General features: G+C 39.3%; 2 protein-coding genes across 4 annotated transcripts; both read right to left on the reverse strand.

The window, feature by feature from the left end:
- Window positions 1-260: 260 nt before the first annotated feature.
- On the reverse strand, window positions 261-3,403 carry LOC124116483. Its single transcript, XM_046477836.2, has 5 exons — window positions 3,272-3,403; window positions 2,598-2,870; window positions 2,370-2,439; window positions 1,342-1,988; window positions 261-425 (listed from the first exon to the last, which is right to left on the reverse strand). Exons 1-4 carry the CDS (start codon window positions 3,282-3,284, stop codon window positions 1,352-1,354), a joined length of 993 nt encoding a protein of 330 aa, XP_046333792.2. The 5' UTR covers window positions 3,285-3,403; the 3' UTR covers window positions 261-425; window positions 1,342-1,351.
- A 4,549-nt stretch (window positions 3,404-7,952) lies between these two features.
- Window positions 7,953-22,547, reverse strand: LOC124116292 (serine/arginine repetitive matrix protein 2-like). 3 transcript variants are annotated; one of them, XR_007220130.1, is made up of 5 exons: window positions 22,427-22,547; window positions 19,854-20,037; window positions 17,377-17,505; window positions 8,564-17,189; window positions 7,953-8,381 (listed from the first exon to the last, which is right to left on the reverse strand). XR_007220130.1 is itself a non-coding variant. In XM_046477579.2 (4 exons), the coding sequence occupies exons 2-4, from the start codon at window positions 20,006-20,008 to the stop codon at window positions 14,879-14,881; spliced, it is 2,592 nt and encodes an 863-aa protein (XP_046333535.1). In that variant the 5' UTR covers window positions 20,009-20,037; window positions 22,427-22,547; the 3' UTR covers window positions 7,953-14,878. The 3 variants fall into 3 exon arrangements, 2 of the variants coding, with proteins under 2 accessions (XP_046333535.1, XP_046333527.1); XM_046477579.2 differs by having other exon boundaries at window positions 7,953-17,189; window positions 17,377-17,502; XM_046477571.2 differs by having other exon boundaries at window positions 7,953-17,189.
- Window positions 22,548-22,725: the final 178 nt, after the last annotated feature.

Genomic DNA, 22,725 nt, shown 5'->3' on the forward strand with positions numbered 1-22,725 from the left:
GTCACACGAGATACTGAGCTCAGCGCAACCTTGTGGCCTTATGTGACATGACAATGAACAGTTTTCAATGCCTTTGTACAACGACAACATGTGACTATTGAGCTCCAAAATGTCATATTTGTATGATATTGAGTTAAATATATGGACTTTATAAGGTACAATAAATTTATAAAAAATCTACCCGTGCGTTTATTTTTTTTAAAGAGTGTATATATCAGTAAACTAACCAATGTCTGAACAGGCAAAGAACACAAGTGACGATACATTTGACATTTAATCATGTTGACATGGACATATATAACAATCCATATAAAATATACAATATATAATAATCATAAATATATGATGGTTATAGTGAAAAATATAATTAGATATATTCTCTCGTGAGAAAAATACATTTTCATCCTCCTAGTGGTATCGGCAACCTGAAAGAAAAAGCATCCTTGGTTAATCCACAAAGACGTCTCACAATGCACCCTCATTTTTTACAGTGTTGTATTAACCCATGAAGATTCGGGTCAGAACTGGTACTTGTCGTAAAAGATGACTATACTTAGAGGCGACTAAGGGGACCGGATGGTCAGGCTCGCTGACCTTGTTGATGGCTTTCATAGTATCTCAATTGACTGTCGAAGACACAATTATTTACAGATCGCCATAATTTAGCTGGAATATTGTTTTTACATCGATAAGAGTTAACTTAAAGTAGGTCAATACGGAAACAAAGCGGCACTTCACCGCGTCACCTTTATGAACATCTTCATTTGTCCTTCACAGTGTAAACAAGACCGTGAAGTAATGACGATGCTCATAGTGTAAAGGAAAATAAGTAAACCGTTAAATGTGAAGACATTTAGTGTCACCAAGACCGTGAAGTATTGACGATACTCACAATGTAAATGTGTTAAAGTAAACAAACAGCTAAATGTAAAGAAGTATATAATCTTCCATGTGAATACGTATGAAGGATAATTTCACATTACTGTAGGGTCTTATGTGAAGTGTACTAACTGGTGTTGTCTGGTTGTGAAAATGAAACCATATCCCACAAGATCATCACTATTCAAGGTTACTATATATGAGCTAGACTATAACAAGAGTTCTTGACAAGAGGAAAGACGGAAGTAGATGCATGTGTCAATCACCTACTTTATTTGTCAGACACAGTATCTCGTTTCTCATGGGTGTTGTGCTAACAAAAACTTCTTATTTAGTTTCGCGGAATCTACAATACTTGGTCTGAAAGTCCCCAAAATCAGTTTAACGTGACTAATAGTTTTAGCTTCGATAAAAGAATCCTTGCAATAGGTGGATTACTATATGCAGCAGTGTAGGGTTTACCTTCGAAACATTAACTTGTCTTGTTTTTCAGGGGCAAACAGCTTTCCCATGTGACAAGTGTCTTTGTGCCCCGTCGTCTGCTGCTCGGGTGAGATGGGGATGGTGGTGCGGCAGGATGTTCAGCACAGGAAGCAGTAGTGGAGGACAGGGGAATGGCAGCTCTAGGGTCAGCCTGGCTAGCTGATGGCTGGTCATGTCGAGCTGCAAGTGGCGGGACTCCACCGCCTGTGCCTGTTGTGGCTGCAGTATTGGTGGTGGCAGCTGTCATGCATCTCTTTCTCTTCTTTAAAGGAAGATGGCGTTCATCAATGTCATGGGATACTTCTGAGCTCAGTGATCGCTTCAGGCATCGTGTCTTGATGTTCGGCCTTCTGCTCATGTCTTCTGTGATAGTGGTATGGTAAACATCGGTGACTGTAACGGCACGTGGTTCAAATAAGGCAACATAGGAGATGTGCTTGATTCGCCTCTTGATGTCGCTGAAATTGGTGAACCATTGATGAAGATGATACTCTGTATAGTGTACGTCTCCATCTGTCCGACCTGCGTTCCTTAATCTCTGTTGTGAACTGCCCTGTTCGTCAGATGAACGGGAGGGTGGTTTAAAGGATGCTTTGGACGGAGCAGCTGTGGCCGTGGGTTGGCACCTTGAACATACACACACGACAGACATGATGCTTCTCCTAATTTAAGGATATTTCCCACAAAAACACGCAGTCGGTGGTCGAAAACAACATTTATACTTAAAATGTAATAAACATTAAGCCCACTTTTTTAATAAATTGGTTAGAGGATATTTTTTTCCAAATATGGAATAAACATACATTTTGACCTTGTTTACGTGATATCTAAAGGAACTGTCGATCAGGTTAATTTACAAATGTCGCATTGGGAATGACAAATCAAAAAGTTACTTCCCTTCCTATTCATGTAATTAAGTTACGACAAACACTTACGGTATATTCCTCGAGCCATCAGTTCTTTGCATCAATCACTCGACTCGTACATGCAGTTCTATAGAAACTCACCTCGAGCAGTTGTCGTCAAGATCCTCCCATTCTACTGTTGCGATATTGTATTCATCTTCCAAGGTTAAGTCTAGGTAAACAACAACAAACTGATCAACCACACACAGACATTATATTCAACAAACATACTGTTTCAATTACGATCTGAAATGTGATATGTTATATTCTTTTTGCCACTGTATCTGTTCATCCGACTTTTCATCTCATTCCGCGATTCACAACACGTACCTCTGTGTAGCCATGCATAGGACTTTCCCTGCTTCCGTCGGCAAGTCCGTGGGTCTCCAGCACCACCTTGAGATGAGCCTAACGTCCTGGACGAGACTTCATCAGCAGACACTACCAGGACACTAGATGTGGGTGGCATTGTGGAGATTTCTGTTGGCGATGATGCTTCACTGTGACTATCGGACGTGGACGCCTCACCACCGCGACTGATGTTGAAAACACTGTACATATGCGGGTCAGTGCGAGGATACAGGTGCGGTCTTTGGGGTTGATCTGAAAACTATCCCTCTGTGCAGTACACATGACTCATCGAATGCTTACATCCCTGCAGACATTCAAATATTTTACCGCAGTGTGTATGAAGAATCTATACAAGTATACACATTCTCTTACGAAATATATATTTTTTTCTATCATTTATGGGTATGAGTAATATCATGAGCACCTACAAAGTTCAGAACCACAGCCTTTTCTCAGGACGATCACTGCCGTAGGTCACAAGTCACTAAGACTAGCAGCCAAGTTTTCTGAGAGTCCGTCGAGTGGTGCTGAATTCTAAAGGTAGGTCCAATACACAAATGTATACAAGTATACAAATTCTCTTCAGAAATACATATTTCTTATTTCTTATAATATCATAACATTTCAATCACGTTTAGATAATCAAAACTTACTTTTGAAGCTCATTCTTCGTTGCAGGCAAAATTAAGTGAAATCAACGTCAATAATTACAGAAATGTTTCAGAGAGAAGTCCCCACATATAACATGCAATCAGCTCGATGATCTCCTTGTAACTGAGCTTCTCTTCTATGATGTCACAAGACTGTGACGTCACCAATAATTGTTTGTGACGTCACACCTTTGTAATTCATGACCGCGTAGATACCAAATTTGGGTCCACTCCGTACAATCCGCTACCTGTGGATGCCATCCGAATGAGCATCCGTTAGACGTTAACATAACCTTAAGGGAGTGTTTACTTACAATCTGTCTCTTACAACAGAGGGTATTGATATTAACACCTGTGTGTATACGGTTAATGTAATAGTATGTAGCATACATGGTTTTATTAATCGAAATCCCAGTTGATTATATTATCTGAGTTTTTTGAGTTGCTGTTCTGCGCCAGTCAACAATATTTCAGTTGTATCAGCCAGGTCACACATTGTAGCCTCCCGACCCATAACAGTCAACCCTTATTAGGCAAGCAAGTACACTCTTCAAAATAGGAAACGCACAGGTAGTATGTAGTTCACTGAACCCGACTTCACAAAATATCCGGTATATAAATTGGATATATGTTATTGGAAAATGTTGGTGGCCTGATATTCGACAAAAGGTGGTCAAAACGCAACCCCTGCGATTTGGAATGTCTTAAACGGCATGTTTTCACACTTGTTCAAAAATGTCATGGAGGAAAACAGTAAAGCAAAATGCACGTGCAAGTTCGTAACTCGTTACTCGTGGTAGTGGCTATAAAAAGGCAATCATGAGCCAATAATTTGTCATTCAATTGTCAACATTTTTCAAGTTCGAAAATGCCGAGACTCAGCGCTGCCGATCGGAACATCGCCATTTGACGTATCCAAAGGGGGGAAATCACGGTCTTCTGTTGCACGCCACTTCAACGTCCACCACAGCACCATTTGCCGCCTTCCTGGCCGAATTCCACTGCAAACCGGTCGACCAAGAGTTACCACCCCTGCACACGATCGCTACATTCGACTGTTCCACCTACGTCATCACAATGTCACAACTACGGAGACCACAGGTTTGAGGAGGATATCGGACAAGACTGTCAGGAACCATCTTCGCCAGGCTGGAATCTGGCCCAGAAGACCAGTTATCGTCCCTGTTTGCAACAGATCCATCGACAGCGACGCTTGCGTTGGTGCCGTACCTTACACCCTTTGGGGGGCGGTCGGGTAGCCTAGTGGTAAAAGCGTTCGCTCGTCACGCTGAAGACCCGGGTTCGATTCCCGACATGGGTACAATGTGTGAAGCCCATTTCTGGTGTCCCCCGCCGTGATATTGCTGGAATATTGCTAAAAGCGGCGTAAAACCAAACTCACTCACTCACTACAGCCTTTGGATTTGAGAAACTGGAGACGAGTGTGGTTTAGCGATGAATCACAATTTAGTCTTCACCGGCGAGATGGAAGTCGTGTTTATCGTCGTGGAAATGAGCGTTTTGCCCGACATTATGTACGTGAATTCGACAAATTCGGTGGCGGTTGTGTCATGGTTAGGGGGCCATATCCTACACCACGAGATCTGACTTGGTTGTGGTTCAGGGACATTTGACAGCAAACCGCTACATGAATCAAATTCTTCAACCTCACCTTCTTCAACAGGACAACGCTCCATCGCACACAGCTCGTGTCACGGTAGACTATACCTTCACAATGCCAACATCAACGCCTTGCCCTGGCCGTCGAGATCTCCAGGGCCCACTTGCACAAAGCGATCTTAGCGCTAAGATGATCGTAACTCCCATACTTTAACATAGGCTTACAATAGTCGTAGCGCTAAGATCGCTTTGTGTAAGTGGGCCCTGATCTCAACCCAATCGAACACCTCTGAGATGAACTCGATCGACGTGTACGTTAACGTCAGAACACGCCGTAGACACTCCCACAACTGACCAACGCGTAACAAGCAGAATGACGCAGCACTCGTATTTTTATCCAGTCAGTGCCGAGGAGATGCAGAGCCGTGATTGCTGCCAGGGGCGGTCACACGAGATACTGAGTTCAGCGCAACCTTATGGCCTTATGTGACATGACAATGAACAGTTTTCAAAGTCTTTGTACAACGACAACATGTGACTATCGAGCTGCAAAAATTCATATTTGTATCTATGATATTAAGCTAAATATATCGACTTTATTAAGTACAATAAAATTACTAAAAATCTACCTTGCGTTTCCATTTTTGAAGAGTGTATATGTTTACAAACAAAGTAATAATATATTAGCGGGGAAATGTTCCTGTGAATCACTATCTATCATCGGAAATAATTGAACATACAGTTAGACGTCTTGGTAGGTAATCAATTCCTCACAATACTGCGGGCTGTCTGAAACCGATTTCGCAGAGGAACCAGACGGATATGATTGTCGTGCCGACTTGACGTTACTCGTTTTTTAAAAAATGTGTAAGTGTTTTTAAATTATTTTTTAACATAATCTTCCTGCTTTACAATACTCTTCTTATATCGATAGTGAAGCTTTTTAATTCCAGTCAGGAACATGTTTTCTGAAGCCACCCTGAAAAACCCATTCATGCCAGCTCAAAGGTCATCGTTGTCGTCATAGTGCTTTCCACAAAGATGTTCTCTCAGTTTAGGGAACAGGTGGAAATCACTTGGTGCCAGGTCTGGCGAGTATGGAGGGTTAAGCTCTTCGAACCCATGTTGTCGCACGGCAACCTCTGCAAGTCGAGAGGTATGAGAAGGGGCATTGTCATGAAATCGTAAAACTCCAGCAGTCAGCATTACACGCCGCTTTTTTTTGCTAGGCTATCTCAGGCGATGAAGCAAATCAGCATAGTAGGCACCGGTAATCGTCTTTTGACTTTCAAAGTAATCAGCAAGGATCACACCCTTCACATCTCAGAATACAGTGGCTATAACTTTCTTCATTGATCTTGAAGACTTGAATTTCTTTGGTGCCGGAGAAGGGGAATGGTGCCATTCCATGGATTAACGTTTTCACTCGGGATCATATTGGTAGAACCATGTTTCATCACCCGTTACTAATCTCTTTTTAAATTGGACGAAATCCTCCTCAATTAGCTCTAAATTTTCTCCCGCAATGTCAGTTCTTTTTTCCTTCAGATAAAAATTTAGAAACGTTGGCACCCAACGAGCAGATACCTTATTCATCTGTAAATGTTCATGAATACTAGTTTCAGTGGATCTATGGCTTGGACCTGTGTCTTCCTCACGTTCAGCAATGATAATTCACCTATCTGACAGTATAAGTGTTTATATTTCCTTGATTGAATCTTCATTGATGGAAGTTATTGATCCTCACTTATTTCTGTGTTTCTTATCTCCCGCCGCCTGCAAATTTCAATCCTGCCGAAAGAAAAATATATTTTCATCCTGAATTATCCCTTTCATGCGATCGCGTGTAATGTCAAATGACATCTCGGCTTTTCGTAGCCTCGATTTCTCGGCTCGGATACGATGTTTTTAATGCCAAAATATGTGCATAAGAAATCTTTGTCACAGCTCGTAACCTAGCACTATGCATCCATGAAGTTCCATATTTTTAATATAGATCGCGATTTCATGCTTAAAACGTTCAGAAAAACATATTCGTGAAAGTCTGAAAATTACACACGAGGACAGTACCGTTGCTGTAATTTGATTGGCTGCCTTAGGTCACGTGCTTTAATTTGACCAATCACGCACCTTTTAGCAGATTATGTCGGGTTTTTAATGTACATACTGACATGGCATCCTTCGACATGTGTTCATACCAAGCTTTGAAAACGGAGGTATTTCATGTTAGTGAGCGGACAGCCACTATCATCGGGAAATGGGTGATGACAGATATTATTTGTAATTCTTTTTAAAATAATGTTCCGAATACGTAAACAAATGAAAATAAAAAAGAAATAGCTTAGAGGATTTTATGAAATCTTATATTTGCCGAAAATCGTAAAATTTTCGCTTCATTGGTCCTTAATCTGGACGTTATGAATTTTTTTACTTAATTAAAGTATTAATGAATTAATGAAATAATGTAATAATGTATCTTTCATATTTATAAACAATAGGGTTCATTAGACCTTTCAAATAGTGTATGCCCAAACATGTAGTAGCCAAAATGTTTTACAAGCAGATAATTTCCTTGAGAAATGTTGGCTTCATCTATCACACAAGAGTCTCTAGGAACTTGGTGTCACCGCAGTAATCTTCTGGTTGGCTGGTGTTGAGTGAACAAGCTGAGTGCCAGGGATATGATAAAATGTTCTTGAATTTATTTTTTTAATTTTGTTACTCCAGATTATTTGTTTTATACCTACCTAACTTTTTAGGACAAAGTTCAAGTCAATAAAATCTCTGAGGGTTTTTTTTTTTTTTAAATTGGCCTACCTCACTTTTGAAATGAGTTTGAAAACCCGTAAACCAAGAAATAAAAAATATGTCATAATAAGGTTTATTAATTCATTTGTGTCAGTGAACCAGTAGGGAATTCACAACTAGTTCACCTGTTTCATGTTGTGTCAATTCTGGCTCATTGGGATGACTCTGGTTTCAAAAAATGGACACACACCTTTGAAGAGAACTGAGATCTGACATCTCCTTGCTGTAGGAGACAAAGACAAACAAGAGACTTGTGTTGTGTGCTTAGAGTAACATTTATTCCTGGATGGAATTAACTTTCTGCACCAAATAAAACCTTCATCTAAAAACTGAGGAAGAGATAACATTAACAAATTGTTTTCTGAAAAATACAACACAACATGTAACAAGACCTGATTGGGAACCATTCTGATGTACACAGCACAGCCCATTGCATAACAAGACCTGTTGGAACCACTCTGTTGTACAGAGCATGTTACATTGTATAACATCAACGGCAACCTTCTGTTGTACACAGCATGTTACATTGTATAACATCAACGGCAACCTTCTGTTGTACACAGCATGTTACATTGTATAATATCAACGTTAACCTTCTGTTGTACACTGCATATTACATTGTATAATATCAGCGGCAACCTTCTGTTGTACACAGCATATTACATTGTATAATATCAACGGTAACCTTCTGTTGTACACAGCATATTACATTGTATAATATCAACAGCAACCTTCTGTTGTACACAGCATGTTACATTGTATAATATCAACAGCAACCTACTGTTGGTACACAGCATGTTACATTGTATAACACCAACGTTAACCTGTTGTACACAGCATACTACATTGTATAATATCAACGGCAACCTTCTGTTGTACACAGCATATTACATTGTATAATATCAACGGCAACCTTCTGTTGTACACAGCATATTACATTGTATAATATCTAAGGCAACCTTCTGTTGTACACAGCATGTTACATTGTATAATATCAACGGCAACCTTCTGTTGTACACAGCATGTTACATTGTATAGTATCAACAGCAACCTTCTGTTGTACACAGCATGTTACATTGTATAATATCAACGGCAACCTTCTGTTGTACACAGCATGTTACATTGTATAACATCAACGGCAACCTGCTGTTGTACATTCTATTGCATGACATCCAACAATGCAAACATGTGACAACACACTCAGGTAAATGTCTTGTGACATGTTTCTGCCTACATGTTAGACAGATCCCTGTTGACAACTGACGTGCCCCGAGTCCAACATGTCATGTTCATGTGTTAGCTGGCACCATTCTCAGCTTCAGTGTGCTCGGATCAGATGCATATTGCTCATCACAACAAACCAAACTGATCGATACACCATGAAGTTGGGAATATGTATGGCAATATTCGTATGTAAAAGTCCAACAGTAAAAACGTTTTACCCACATCTTAGTAATCTTCAGATGAGTGCTTTCATTGGACAGCCAACACAACGTACCAAAATAGATTATATCTTCTTCTAAAACCATGTTCAAAAACCTTGTTTCAGAAACTCATAGAAAGTTAAAGTGGATTGCATAATGAGATGTAGTTACTGCCACATCTACTGGTTCTAGCACTACTGGGACATCAAGGAAAACAGTGTGAGGACATCAACAAAATAGGTAACAAACAGTCGAGTATTATTCAATGTCAATATATTCACACAAAAATATGTGCAAATTCAACATGTTCGAAAACCTTTCATAGTTGAAGAAATTACTGATTTGATCATTGTATATCATATTCAATTTGAATCTTAAAATACTGCTAGAAAACAAATAGTCACCTCCATTTTCAGTAACTGGAGGGAAAATGTGCAAGTTGTATAGCCTGGTTACAACTGTTCAATTTCATTTTCACATTCAGTCTCCATTACACAAATGAACAATGTGGTTAAGAACAAGCATTATCAAAATAACAAGATAACAAGGCAGGGAAATCCGTTTTCCTGGCAGTGTCATGCATAAATAACAACAGACTATGATACTCAAGCATTACCTATGGTGATGAGGATTACTGTTAAGAGAAGATGGCGGGGCTTTAAGGATGCAGTCACCTGTTCCCTGAGTCTAACTAAGGTCATGTGCAGAGTGAGTGAGTGAGTGAGTGAGTGAGTGAGTGAGTGAGTGAGTGAGGTATAACTCACTTTTAGCAATATTTCATCAATATCGATGCGAGGGACGACAAAGGAGATATGAACTTCACAAACATGATACATATACAACACATAACAAGACGTTTCTTGTTCTAAGGGCTAAACTTGAACTCACTCACTCTAAGGGTGAAATTGTTGCTCTAAAGAAGTAAAGAAGTGTCAGTGCTGTAATGTTGTTCTAGAGCTGGGATTAATGCCACTTTGAACAATACTGCAGAGGAAAGACCCAATGATGAAGGTGGTAGACCTGTCACAATTTTGTGGAACCCACCAAACTGGCATGGTGCTGACAAACTTAGAAACATAATCAGGGCAAATCTTGTTTTCAAACGGATGATCATAGGTTTCTGGTACACCAAAGGGATGTAACTCTGCCTTACAAATTAGATAACCTGGGCTCTCCTCCCCTGTAGATGGGATGTGTAATAAGCTCTTGTAAGTAAAAGATAATTTGCCTAATAAGAGGTATTATAAAATTAATATCCTGAAGTCCTATTTTAATGAACTCTCTCTTTGTAACCTGACCTTCAGTCAGATATGACTTGTGGTTCAAAAGAAACATCTTACTGTCCTCTGTATGTTCACTGATCCATAAAACAAGAAACACAAATCCTAGAATCAATTATTGCTTAACGCTGCATCGGCAATCTTGCAGCAAGAAAATGTCTAATCTAAGAGTCAAATTGAAAGGACATTGACAACACGAGACTGTTTCTACTGTAACTGCAAGTTCCATATCTTCAACTGTTTATGCAATTTGAATATATATATATATGTATACATAACCAATGACGAACCGCAAACCTGCATGAATCTGGAGCTCTATGAAAGACAAAGTTATCCCTGAATAGGGGCTACTGCTTGTGCAACTGTTCATGTCTAACCAAATCGTCACACTAACATCTCTCATACAAACATTTAAAAGAGAGCTCAACTAATAGCCAAAATAAACACAGACGTTCATTTAGTGTTTAAGGGTGAATGGGAAGCATGCTGAAATCTCAGTAATCCACATACCTGGGGATAGCAATAATTGCCTTAAGTTATTAACATATAAACTTTGATTTGCTTTTCCTTTTAAAACTTGCAGATTAGTGAGAATTAGTTGTTTTATCAATACCCATGTGATGATAATCTGTCTAAAAGCAATCAACAACATCACAGGCAAAATTGACATCCTAGTTGAAATCTACATGATAACCAGTGTTTTAATCGGGGAAAACCTGTTTCAGAGTATGCACATCAACAAAAGACAAGAAAGTGTGAGGTGTTTAACAAAGACTCTCAGCAGGGGATCAAGCTACGCTGCTACGCACACATTGTAACATGTGGTCTACTGAGTTGATCAGGGGGGAAGTCAACAATAGCATCTGATGCTCTGTGCTGCTAATCACAATGTAAAGTACAGCCAGAGGCAACACCTACCTGACACCCCCGGGCTCTCAGACGGAAGATCCAATGAAACTACTGTGAAGGCTATTTCTACCAGATAATTATCTCAACATGCTTTCTAATTTGAAAGATACAAAATGAGACATGCATTTCATCAGATACTATTGTACAAGTAATTTTTATTAGCAGTTTCTCGAACTAAGAAGTTTTGCTGGATTAACCAATATTCATAACTTATTCTGTTTCATTGACAACATTGAAAATCTTAGATGGCAATGTCAGCTAATCAACCCTGGGTCCTTATCTTCATAACTGTCCTAACACGCCTACGAAGGATGCTATGTACATGTGAAATTGACAATACAGGGCTCGATTCAGCTACACAAAACATGCACCACTGCATCCTATTTTTGAAAAAAAGCATCCTAATAAATATGTCACCAAGTGCATATAAAACAAATTCTATTTTTTTTGTCGGAGAAACCCTTACTTGCCCAAACAACATTGAGCTTTGAAGTCACTCAATACCTGTGTAAGCTTTATAACCATACTACATCACTAATATCTGTATTGTGTGTAATTCATGACACTGTCATCAGTGATCTTACTTATTAAATTTATGCATCTATGTTTCAACTTTGATAAATTAATATGCCTATGCTGCAACTAGGTTTTCATGTCAACAATACCAGCTGCAAGTTAAATCAAGTGGCTTCAATCGAGCCCTGCAACATCAGTGAGAGAAACGGAACCTGGAATAAGCCCAATTAATAACATCTAATCATAACCTAAAAGGTTGAACTTTACAAGCCCTCAGGATGCCTAACACGAGGCGGCCATGCTGAGGGTGGATGTAAAGTCTACCCCTGCTACACATGTCAGTCACGGACTACCTAAGGTGATTATCCACAAGCTGCCTTTTGAAGAGCTTATCTTCAAACCTCTTTTCATCACACAACAAACTCAGCCATAACAAACCCCCAATCCCCAACAAACCAGTTGACTACACTAATACCTACGAGAGTAGACGGAGATACATAGACAGACAACAGGAGCTACACAACTAGTATTATCTACATAACAACCTGTCTCACAGCAAGCTACAGGAGCTGCAGTACAGGGGACTTTCATTCATTAACAATTCAGGAAACGGTCAGTGACATTTTTGCCAATATTCCTACATAGAAAATTTGGAGAGTTTCACAACTAAAGACAAATATAAAATCCACCCTGGAGCTCACTGCTTGGTCTATGTGTAATCTCTTGGTTACAAAACCTGTGTGTTTTCTACAAAAACTGTTCATGCAACCTTGACTGTTTCTGTGGAGAAGTTGTTAAGTAAAGCGAATTGCTTCACACCTTACACAACTGGGCCATCCACATCCCAAGCTACTGTAAATCTGGACATTAATGCATCTCCAAATTAATATGACTGCTGACCCCTAGCCAAAAATGTGACTCAATATCAATGTGACTCCCCCACCCCATCCACAGTGGAATGATGCATATCCTTACCTTAATTCAACACCATCTTAATCCAATCAAACAGTAAATAGCACCGCTTATTAGCACTGAGTGGAGCACTTCCATAAAAACAATAAACAGTCTTTTCCTAAAAGCAGCACACAGTTTATATGTTTAGTCTGTGGACTGGCATTAAGGACGTTCAAAGGCAATAAAATAATTGAACCAACAACAGTTCACTTATTGTTATGCGGAGAAGGTGACAACTAGCTTGACACAAGTGGGTAGAACTCTGGACCCCAGCAGTGATAACTCCCAGGATGCCCATTGTGTAATTCTTATACTTTGAGTGACATTGTTATATACTTGTGACAACTGCTCAATAAACCGTGTTTGTGTTTATATTCAAGTTGGTATTTCCGCTATCCAAAGTGTGCAGTCTTATTGTTGATAGTCATTTTGGAGAAATGAATGCGAAGTTAATTAATGCGAGCAAAGACCACTTGCATTTTTTACATGTAATTCACGCTCACGTTAATTTCAAGATTTACAGTATATCATACAAATGATTTATCATAATTTTCAAAAATATCACTTCTTTTCATAAAATCACCTTAATGATGCCTGTTAAAAATATTACCCAGCAACTGGCCATGCATTTAGATAGACCAAGCAACTCCCTCCTTAAGAACTACCTGGTACCCGTCAGTTGGCAAAGCTGTCATGGAACATGACCGATGACAAACAAACCCTAGTGGTACATGCTGACCAGTTACAATCAATTTCAAGTCAATTCATGCTAACATCCAAGTACAGCCTGGTAATGCCATTTTTCTGGAAATTCATTACAAAAATAAAGTGAATGTCTTTACAAATTTCTAAAGCATACAACTTCTTATGAAATGATGAATGTTTAAAGAGTCTAATATATAATAAAGATGAATTATGAATAACACTGACAAAATCTGGACCTGAAACAAGTGCCATGAAATATATTAGATATACAAGTCGCTCATCTAATAAATATGTGGTTAGACATATACTGTTTAAAGTCTGTTTAACAGACTCAAAATGAAAAAGAGACACAAAAAGTACAAGATAGTAGGCATAGGCATAAAAGAACAACTCTATTACAGTATGGTGACTACATGCGTGTACGACAAGCTACCTGTAAATATATGCTGGGTATACCTGAGTATCGCACAAGGCAAAAGGGTGAGATAATTTGAGTCCACTAGCCTTCACATCTCAACAAAGGCTAAATTTTCACTTAAGAACATCAAGTGGCAAATAAAACATTTGAAAGTTTCGAAATGTCATTTGCTTTCCACAAATCAGTTTTTCATGAAGACATAAATGATGTCAGAACACCAGTGATCAGTTGATGTTTGTTATAATAGTCTGAACAATATTCCACTAGCCAAAGGTATTTATAGCCATCAGTACATACATTGACAGCTATCTATACACATGAAAGCTGTCTGTATATATGCATGTAGCTACAGCTATGTTTACATTGGGTTATTCAGAGAGCATCACCAGTACTAGGCAACCTGTTGAGTACATTAGGATCTACTACAATGATATCCAGAGATGGACCGACACATGCCGTAGGCCTCTGGCTGGAGTACTGCCTGGCACAAACACAGGCTGCAGTCCAGACATTGGGGTACTGGCCCTGCTCTCATACACTGAATTCTGGATTACTTTCCAAGCTAAACAAAGGCTATACTTCAATACACCATCACCATGTGGTTCCTACCAATATTTACATGTCAACAGAAGAAGAATATGTTAAACTAACATGGTCACCTGAATGCAACATTTCAATGTAGATACTAACAACATTATCAAGCAAGGTAACAGTGTTAGTATCTTCACCTAAACATTGCATTCATTGTAATATATCCACAGAACTATCTCCCTTGTCCATCATACTACTTCTAAAGGCCACCTAAAGAAGTGAACATGGTCAAATGGATAAACAACAACACCATTGAGGGAACATAATAGCAGAACCTATTCTACAGGTAAATGTAACTGAGTTCCAAACACCAAGACAAGTGTTGTATCCCGTGGGGAACTGCTTGGTGATCTGCAGCCCTCTGTGCATAGCGAGATGACAAGATTCACATGACAGAGCACCACGACCTGGACTTGGTAGTGGTGATCTCCATGTCCCCACTTGACGACATGTACCTAGTGCTGTACTCTTCTCCAACCATGTCATCGTCATCATCATTCTCCTCTTCATCATCCTCTCTATTCCCGGAGTAGCTATACTTACTTGATGTGTAGGATCCATCCAAGATGCTGTTCTCATTTCCATATCCACCCCTAGTGCTTGAGGACTTGTACAATGTTCTTGACATGTTCTGCCTGCTTGAGCGGACAGCACTTCCAAAGGAAGACCTGAGACTAGAGTTAGATGACAGTCTTCCTACAGGTGTGCTTGAAACCAGTGGACTGTCGACCAAGTCAGTACTGTCATTAAAACGCCGTTTCTTGGCAGTAAGGCTTTCATAAAAGGGGGTAAGAGCAGTCTTGCGTTTCTGACCAGACTTTAATGCCACAGGGGAAAAGCCTTCAGTGGATCTATATGTTGACGTTACAGATTCAATAGATTTCTTTGCAGAGCCACTCCCAGATTTTAAACCTGTAAATGATTGTGGTGTTCCAACTGATCTTGTTTTTGAGGATGTCTCTTCCAAAGAAGACCTGGATGTATTCTGGAGCTTTTTTCGCGGTGAAGCTTTGCTGCTGGTCTGTGAGGTCAATGAGATTGTGGTCAGTTTGATGTTAGGGGTCAAGGGTGATGCAACAGATCTCCTCTTCTGTCCAGATTTAACTGAAGATGATGATTGCCGTCTAGAACCGGTGGATGATCTCTTAGCTGAACTAAGAGAAGATCGGGACAGAGATTTTCTTTTTACAGACTTGGGTGTTCTTGGGCCAGATGAAGAGTCTGTTTTAATTTCTGTGGACAAGAAAGATGAACTTGCGACTTCAAGAGATTTTCTGGCTTTTGAAGAATTCACATGGGTTCTCTTCTGTGATCCGGAGGAAGACCTGGCAGATCTCTTTGTGGATGATTTCTTCTTGAAACTAGATTTTGAGGTTGAAGGTGTCTGTTGAGATTTAACCGGAGTGGATCGGCTAGATGACTTTGATGATTTCCTACTTGACTTAGGAGTTACTTTCCTTGGTGAACGCGATCTGCCTCTTGATCTAGATTTAGCTGAAGTTTTTCTTGGGGTTGTACCAGGTGTTTCTTCTTCAGTTGATGCCACACTTGTGATAGATATATCTGATCTATCGGAGTCACTCTTGTACTCTTCAAATTTCCTTGAGTGTGATCTGGATGACTTTGCTGAACTTGATGATCTGGTTGTGCTCTTCTTCTTTGACTTGCTCTTTGAAGTTGATTTTGGAGATCTTTTGGATGCCGACGCAGATGCATCTGCTTTCTTGCTACTGGATTTAGATCTTGCTGTCGATGCAGCCAATAACTGGGAACTGCTCAAGTCACCAAGACTTACTTCAAGTCGACGTGGTGTGGATGGATTGGAAGGTGCACTTTTCTTAATAGATTTCTTGCTGCTTGAAACTGGAGACAAATCTGGGGACCCAGAGCTTTTCAACCCATCCATATGTACCAGTAGAGTACTGGATGTTGACCCCTTTGATGCTGAAGATTTTTTCAGCGGTGATGCTGAAACTGACAGCCTTTTCTTGGGACTTTGTCGGGATTTGGAGTTTGATTTACTTCCTGATTTTTTTGAGGAACTAACCACCACACGCCTCCGTTTTTGGGCAGGTGGTGTGATAGGTGTCACAACCTTAAAAGAAACTTCCAAGTCATCTCCTGCTGCTTGTTTAACCCTCGAACGTTTTTTGGTAGATCTTGCCGATTGTTTTGGAGAATCACTTTGACTTCTCTTCGGTGTTGTCTTAGCTTCAAGGGCGGGTGATTTACTTTGCCTCCTCTCAGATCTTGATGGAGATTTATTGGGTGAGAGAGACTTTCTGCTGGATCTTTTAGCACGGCTAGAACGAGAAGACAAAAGTGAAACATCCTTTTTAGAGTCTAATGATATCTTTGAGGACCTGCTCTTAGTTGTTGTAGATGTTTGCTTCTTCAACAATGAAGCCCTCTGTGCTTTCAGAATCCTCCGTTTGGGGGGTGGTGATTCAGTTTCTTCTTCTTCCATCGAGGTAGATCTAACAATCTCCACCATCTCACGGACTGACAGAGCAGCAGACTGCAAGGGGGACTTTTTAGCTGGTCCACCAAACATGGAGGACCGCCTGCTTCGTGTCTTGACCCCAGGTGGGGAGAAGACGGTGGGCATCTTGAAGACATTGCTTCTCTTTACAGCCTTGGAGGCTGACCTCTGAGGAATCTTGGACACTACTGTTTTCTTGGTGTACACTGATGACCTGGGAGAGAAAGTTTACAGATCAATACTAAATCACAAGTCTGGCAATCAAAACAGCAAAACAGCTTCATAGTTTACAAGCAGCAGACAAATGTAACTATTCAAATATAGATCAAAATGTAAACTACTTCAAGTTTATTACATAAAAACGATTATTTACAAATTTTACTTCAAGTGTGGATACTAACCTGCGTGTTCGTGGTCTTTTAGGCGATGGTGATGCCGACTTAGGTGATTCAAAAACAGCAAGACTGCCTGACACCCATCCTGGAGTCAGTGGGGACCCTGGTGACAGCCGACTTCTCACTGGCGTGCTGCTAACAGGAAACACAATTATCAACAAGCATGAAATACTCATATCCCCCGCCAACATGACATGTCCGGTTGTGTGCAATGCATTAGCTCCTTTGAACTATGTGCACTGGGACTTTTTGTAAATGGCCTACTTGCAGCATTAAAAAAAGTTATTGCTGGTGTTGTTTTGACATCTGCCGTATATGATAGAATATATAACTGTATTTGTAAAGAATAAGGATGAGACATATGGATGAACAACATCTTTATTACAATTAGGAGCAATGGTTTCGGTGTAGGTTCTAACACCGTTATCAAGCAAGTGAAGTACAGAGTATGGTTGACAAGACTATATACAAGATAGGAGGCAGTGTTTATACAGTTGAGTAGGTTTAAGATCACTTACACTGTTGTATTTGTAATGAGTTGTGTTTCTGCATGAAGTTAGTCAGTGAATGCAACAACCGTGTCCATGACATTTTTGGAGGAACATACACACAAGCAATGCAGAACTTACCACCAAGAAGGGAAATGTATTCAATACTGCAAGATGACATTATATGCCAAGTTAAGTGAAGAAATATGGTATGGTTTTCTAGATCTGGTCCGGAAACGAGGACTTCCTCCATTTTCAGTCTAAGTCAAAGTCGTAGCCATGGAAACTCGAAAAATAATTCTTTTAAATATCCCAAACTATCAAAATGCACCGGTTCACCACTAGACCTATCTATGTGCCACGTTTGGTGAAGAAATATGGTACGGTTTTCAAGATCTGCCCCGGAAATGAGGACTACCGCCATTTTCTCTCCAAGTCAAAGTCGTTGCCATGGAAATTCGAAAAACAATTTTTTTGAAAACCCCAAACTTCAAAAGGCACCAGTTCACCACTAGACCTATCTGCGCCAAGTTTGGTGAAGAAATATGGTATTTTTCAAGGTCTGCTCTGGAAACGAAATGTGACTGACGGCACCCTTTCCTATATCCCCCTTCCACTTCGAGGCGGGGGGTAATAAGGTGCCGAAAACAAGCTATGCAGAAACCTCATCACTAAAGAGTTGTAGAAAACTCTTGTTTATCCTGTAGATTGATTTGTCTTATCTTTTTGACTGCATGTGTAAGTTCCATTCATATTTTACAATAACATTTTATTCTGTTCAAACATTTTATCATATTTCTGTGGTATCTGTGGGCTAAATCATTTTCATTATATAGGACAATAAAACTAATTTCCAAAGGGATTCAAAACAAAAACATTTCCTGTAAAATTCAATGTTCATAAAGTACCAATCTCACCTCACAATATGATACAAATCTATCACAAATCAAGTTCTAAATACAAGAACATGTTACAATTTATAAAAACAACCAAAGGAAGCAAAGCTGACCTTGAGAGATTTTCAAAAAATAATCTTATCTAAGAGAGACAACTGTACTACCCTGAAAACATGTCATTTGAATCAATTGCCAATGTTTCACAGAGGATGTCACTAACAGTTATTTTTAACTTGCATGCGAAACAGGGGAGTAGAACCAAGGGACCTTGGAGTGACAATGAAAGGTCTAACTTTTAACTTTTTGAATAAAAAATAAAAAGTATCCCAGCTTTGACTTGGCTAGGGCTGGGACGATACAACTGTGTGATCTGGGGTTGGCGTATTGGCACATGGAAAGTATTGCAAAATATTTCGATATGGAGATCTGTAATAAGATACATACTGGGGCCCAAATTATATATATATTTGTACTGTTCAAATGGTACTGCTTCACTCAATAATGCAAACTTCAGATTATGAGATAGGTTTTGACAGTATGGATAGATAAAACTACCTATTACATCATGAATATGGAATGTTAAAACAAACAAGTATAAAAGCAAACATTTCACTAAGGTAAGGTACTAAGGAAACACTTGTGATCCACTCATACAAAGTATGTTTGTTAACGAAACAAAAGAACAAATATCAGATATATTTCATTTCCTAAGGGGGGTCAAGGTGTCCCAGTTGTCTAAGGCACCGCAATTCGCTGTGCAGAGAAACCTATGGTTGTGGGTTCGAATCCTGGTTCGCCCTGATTATGTTTCTAGGTTTGTCAGCACCATACTTGTGCTTGTGGGTTTCACCGAAGTGGTAAACATCTAAGACCTGCATCACTTCGAGCTTTCCTCCCACATAAGCTGACATGCCGTGATATAACTGGAATACTGTTAAAAGCGGCGTTAAACACGACTCACTCTTTTATTAGTGGATCCGTAAACCAAATGAAGACAATATCACTTACGCATGCTTAAGGGGCCTGAAAAAATCATTCACTTTTGAAAATAAATGGGCACTCAAATATTTACCAATGATTTAGACATTACAACACTTACAGTGCCCTTGTCCCAATGGGGCTGTTCAGTGTCCTACTTGATGAGACCAGGGTGGTCACTCGAGAGGATGATGATCTGATGACAGTTGTCCTGCTGCTGCTGCTGCCACTAGACGTCGACGACTTCTGTATGACACTTATTCTTCTGCTTGGCATGGTTCAAAGTATAGGCATCACACGCTTACCTGCAAGGGAGATAACTCATGTCAGCATGAAGGTATGGAACAAACAATATAAAACATTTACTGTCACATATTTGTTGAAGGATAGTAGATAATACTAGATATATACTGAAGGATTGTAGATATATACTTAAATATGTATAAGATTTTGGCACAAACATTAACAATAATACCAGCGATAGAAACTAACAGGTTTGAACCACTAGTCCTTATAATGATAACATATAGCAAAACCCTTAATAAAAAGGGCAAATTTCTACTAGTCCTTATGATACCTTAACTATTGGGCAGTTTGGCAAGGACTACAGGACTAGTGCCAATTTCTAACGCTGAATACTAAATAAAATGCCAATTAATAATATTTGAACAAGTTCAGATGTTCAGTATTTTTACAATAATATATGTATCTGTATTTTTTTTACAGTGTTTGACACGGACCAAAATTGGTCAGTGGTCCAAACAAGTTACAGTGTTCCTGCTAGCTTTTGAAACAGCCAGTCCTGGTGGACGGGCAACTCTAAAAACTACCAGTCCCCACTAATTTTTGCCAATCCCAACTTTCAACAAATTAAAAAAACACATATGAAAATTATTTAGTTTTAAGTCTTTCAACATCATGTTTAGTGCAAAGAAGTCATCTCTGAAGTAACTTAATTAAATCTATACGTTATCCGCACAAACTTCAGTCACAGATTTCTCCATTTTTTAAAAATATTTCGAGACAAAGTTGCTACAAATGGATATTTAACCTAGAAATAGAGTAGACAGGGGGAAACCCTGATGGTAACAGACAAGCTGACTTTGTTAAAAAATGTACTTATATAAATATCACCAATGTTTTGTTCAACAACAAAGATATACAAGGTAATTTATTTGCCGGTCCACAGGGACTGGCAGGCATGAATTACCGGTCTAAGCCTAATTTTACAGGTACAAAAATGGTAATTACCAGCATGGGAACGCTGAGTTAACAACCAACACCAATAATTATCTACTGGTTCTGTTGGATCTCTACTGGACACAATGCTGCTGACAAAAATAGGTGTTAGATGGTAGTACTTCATTGTAATACTACAAGCTGTTTACAAAATGGCAGTAAAATAAGACAAGTTAATGCTGGTCAACTTCAAATGTTTATTTGCTTGCAACAGGTCAAATCTTCACGTGTGTGTGACACATCCACTAGTTCCCTTCCTGTGTTTTCGCAGATACTTTATCATGTTTATACAACAAGTGAGCGTATTTACTAGAATGAGAAACCAGTCAAGAAGGTACCACACACCACACACAGTTGTTTAGGTTGCTGATTTAATTAAAGCTTAGTCAATCTGTCGCTGATATCAAAAGTCGAACAAACTCAAATTACTTTGTCCTCCCCAATATAACACTAGACCACCATTCATAAGACAATATGTTAGACTTGGACCAGCGTTTGTGCCAAACGCTCTGTAAGAACGTATTGTATTTTATACAGATCTATATTATATAGCCTAGAGGTATTTGCAATTGTACTGTAGTTCTCTGTCTCTGAAAAGGAACTTATTTCACAGAAAAAAAGTTGTTAAATTATAGTCATAAAAAATAATAAAAAGGAGCCCATATACTTTCTTCATTTTTATACTGCAGTAATCTAGACTTGCCAAATATGGACTTGCATGGGCTGTTTAGGATATATTTGTTTCAGGGTCTGTTTGACAGAATATGTAGATCTAGCTTTTCAATTTCCTAATACATCAATGATGAAGCTGTCAAGTTAATAAAAATAATCTATGAATACTATTTCTTTTTATTCTGTTTTGCAATGGTGTCTGACAGTCGAGTCCAAGAAACAAAAAAATATGAAAAGTCCCGAGAATCTCATGACCTTTGGCAGCTGTTTGTTTTGAACTAACACAAATGACTGGTCAAAATTTATTAAAGTACCTCTACATAGTCGATACGTTACCTTGTTGCAGAGCCACCCAACTAACTCCTGGAATTATTGATTTCGTTATACAGCTGACCTATTTCCACTCTCAACTTACTATTGCCAGGTACAATATGTAGCCTTACAGCAGGAAATAAAATAGTTTCACTCAGAGATATCGGTCTATCCGTAGTTCACTGTGCCATGATGATCAAACATGAGCACTGGTTTCGCACCCTGTCCCCCCTACAGATGCCTTACTGTATTACCTAACAGAGAATTGTCATTTTTCTGTTTACCGTTTACGCTATTTTTAGAATTACTACACACTCCAACGATTCGCGCCCAGCGCGCCACTGTGCAAACTGAAATCGGCGGCACACCTTTCTGTCACTTGGTTTGAGTAAATGTTATTAAGTGTACCAGAATAATTTTGTAGCCAATAAGATCACTGGAGTCTACTTCAATGGGAAACTGCATACATACCTGTTAATTACTTGCAGTAGCTGCCGTAGCTAGATGAAAGGATCAACAAAAACAACAACACCGTTGAAAGCGTGTGTAAACGCACTATTACGCACTGACCCGTGACCTTTGCTGCTAAATATGGAAATATTGGATAACAGCCGTCCTCTTAGCCAATCAACGCATATCTCTTTCTCGATTCAAACTTTCTGTCTCAATGCGCCGTAAACAGCCAGCACAAAGAACGTTGGCCGTAAGTTTCAAGTAATTTGTCACCCAACAGTAGTTTATACTTTCGCAAACACTAACAATATATACGA

This window comes from Haliotis rufescens, unplaced genomic scaffold (genome assembly GCF_023055435.1).
Source record: "Haliotis rufescens isolate VD_foot unplaced genomic scaffold, xgHalRufe1.0.p SCAF_12, whole genome shotgun sequence".
Classification (NCBI taxonomy): Eukaryota; Metazoa; Mollusca; class Gastropoda; order Lepetellida; family Haliotidae; genus Haliotis; species Haliotis rufescens.

Excerpts from the sequence above, each read along its gene's own strand:
- LOC124116483 (XM_046477836.2), bottom strand. Across the intron at positions 2,440-2,597 it reads CTATGCATGGCTACACAGAG|ACTTAACCTTGGAAGATGAA; the intron begins GTACGTGTTGTG and ends TTGTTTACCTAG. Across the intron at positions 1,989-2,369 it reads CTTGACGACAACTGCTCGAG|GTGCCAACCCACGGCCACAG; the intron begins GTGAGTTTCTAT and ends TGTATGTTCAAG.
- LOC124116292 (XM_046477571.2), bottom strand. The coding sequence starts at position 20,008 with ATGCCAAGCAGAAGAATAAGTGTCATACAGAAGTCGTCGACGTCTAGT. Across the intron at positions 17,506-19,853 it reads CCCATTGGGACAAGGGCACT|CAGCACGCCAGTGAGAAGTC; the intron begins GTAAGTGTTGTA and ends GTTTCCTGTTAG. Across the intron at positions 17,190-17,376 it reads AAAAGACCACGAACACGCAG|GTCATCAGTGTACACCAAGA; the intron begins GTTAGTATCCAC and ends TTTCTCTCCCAG.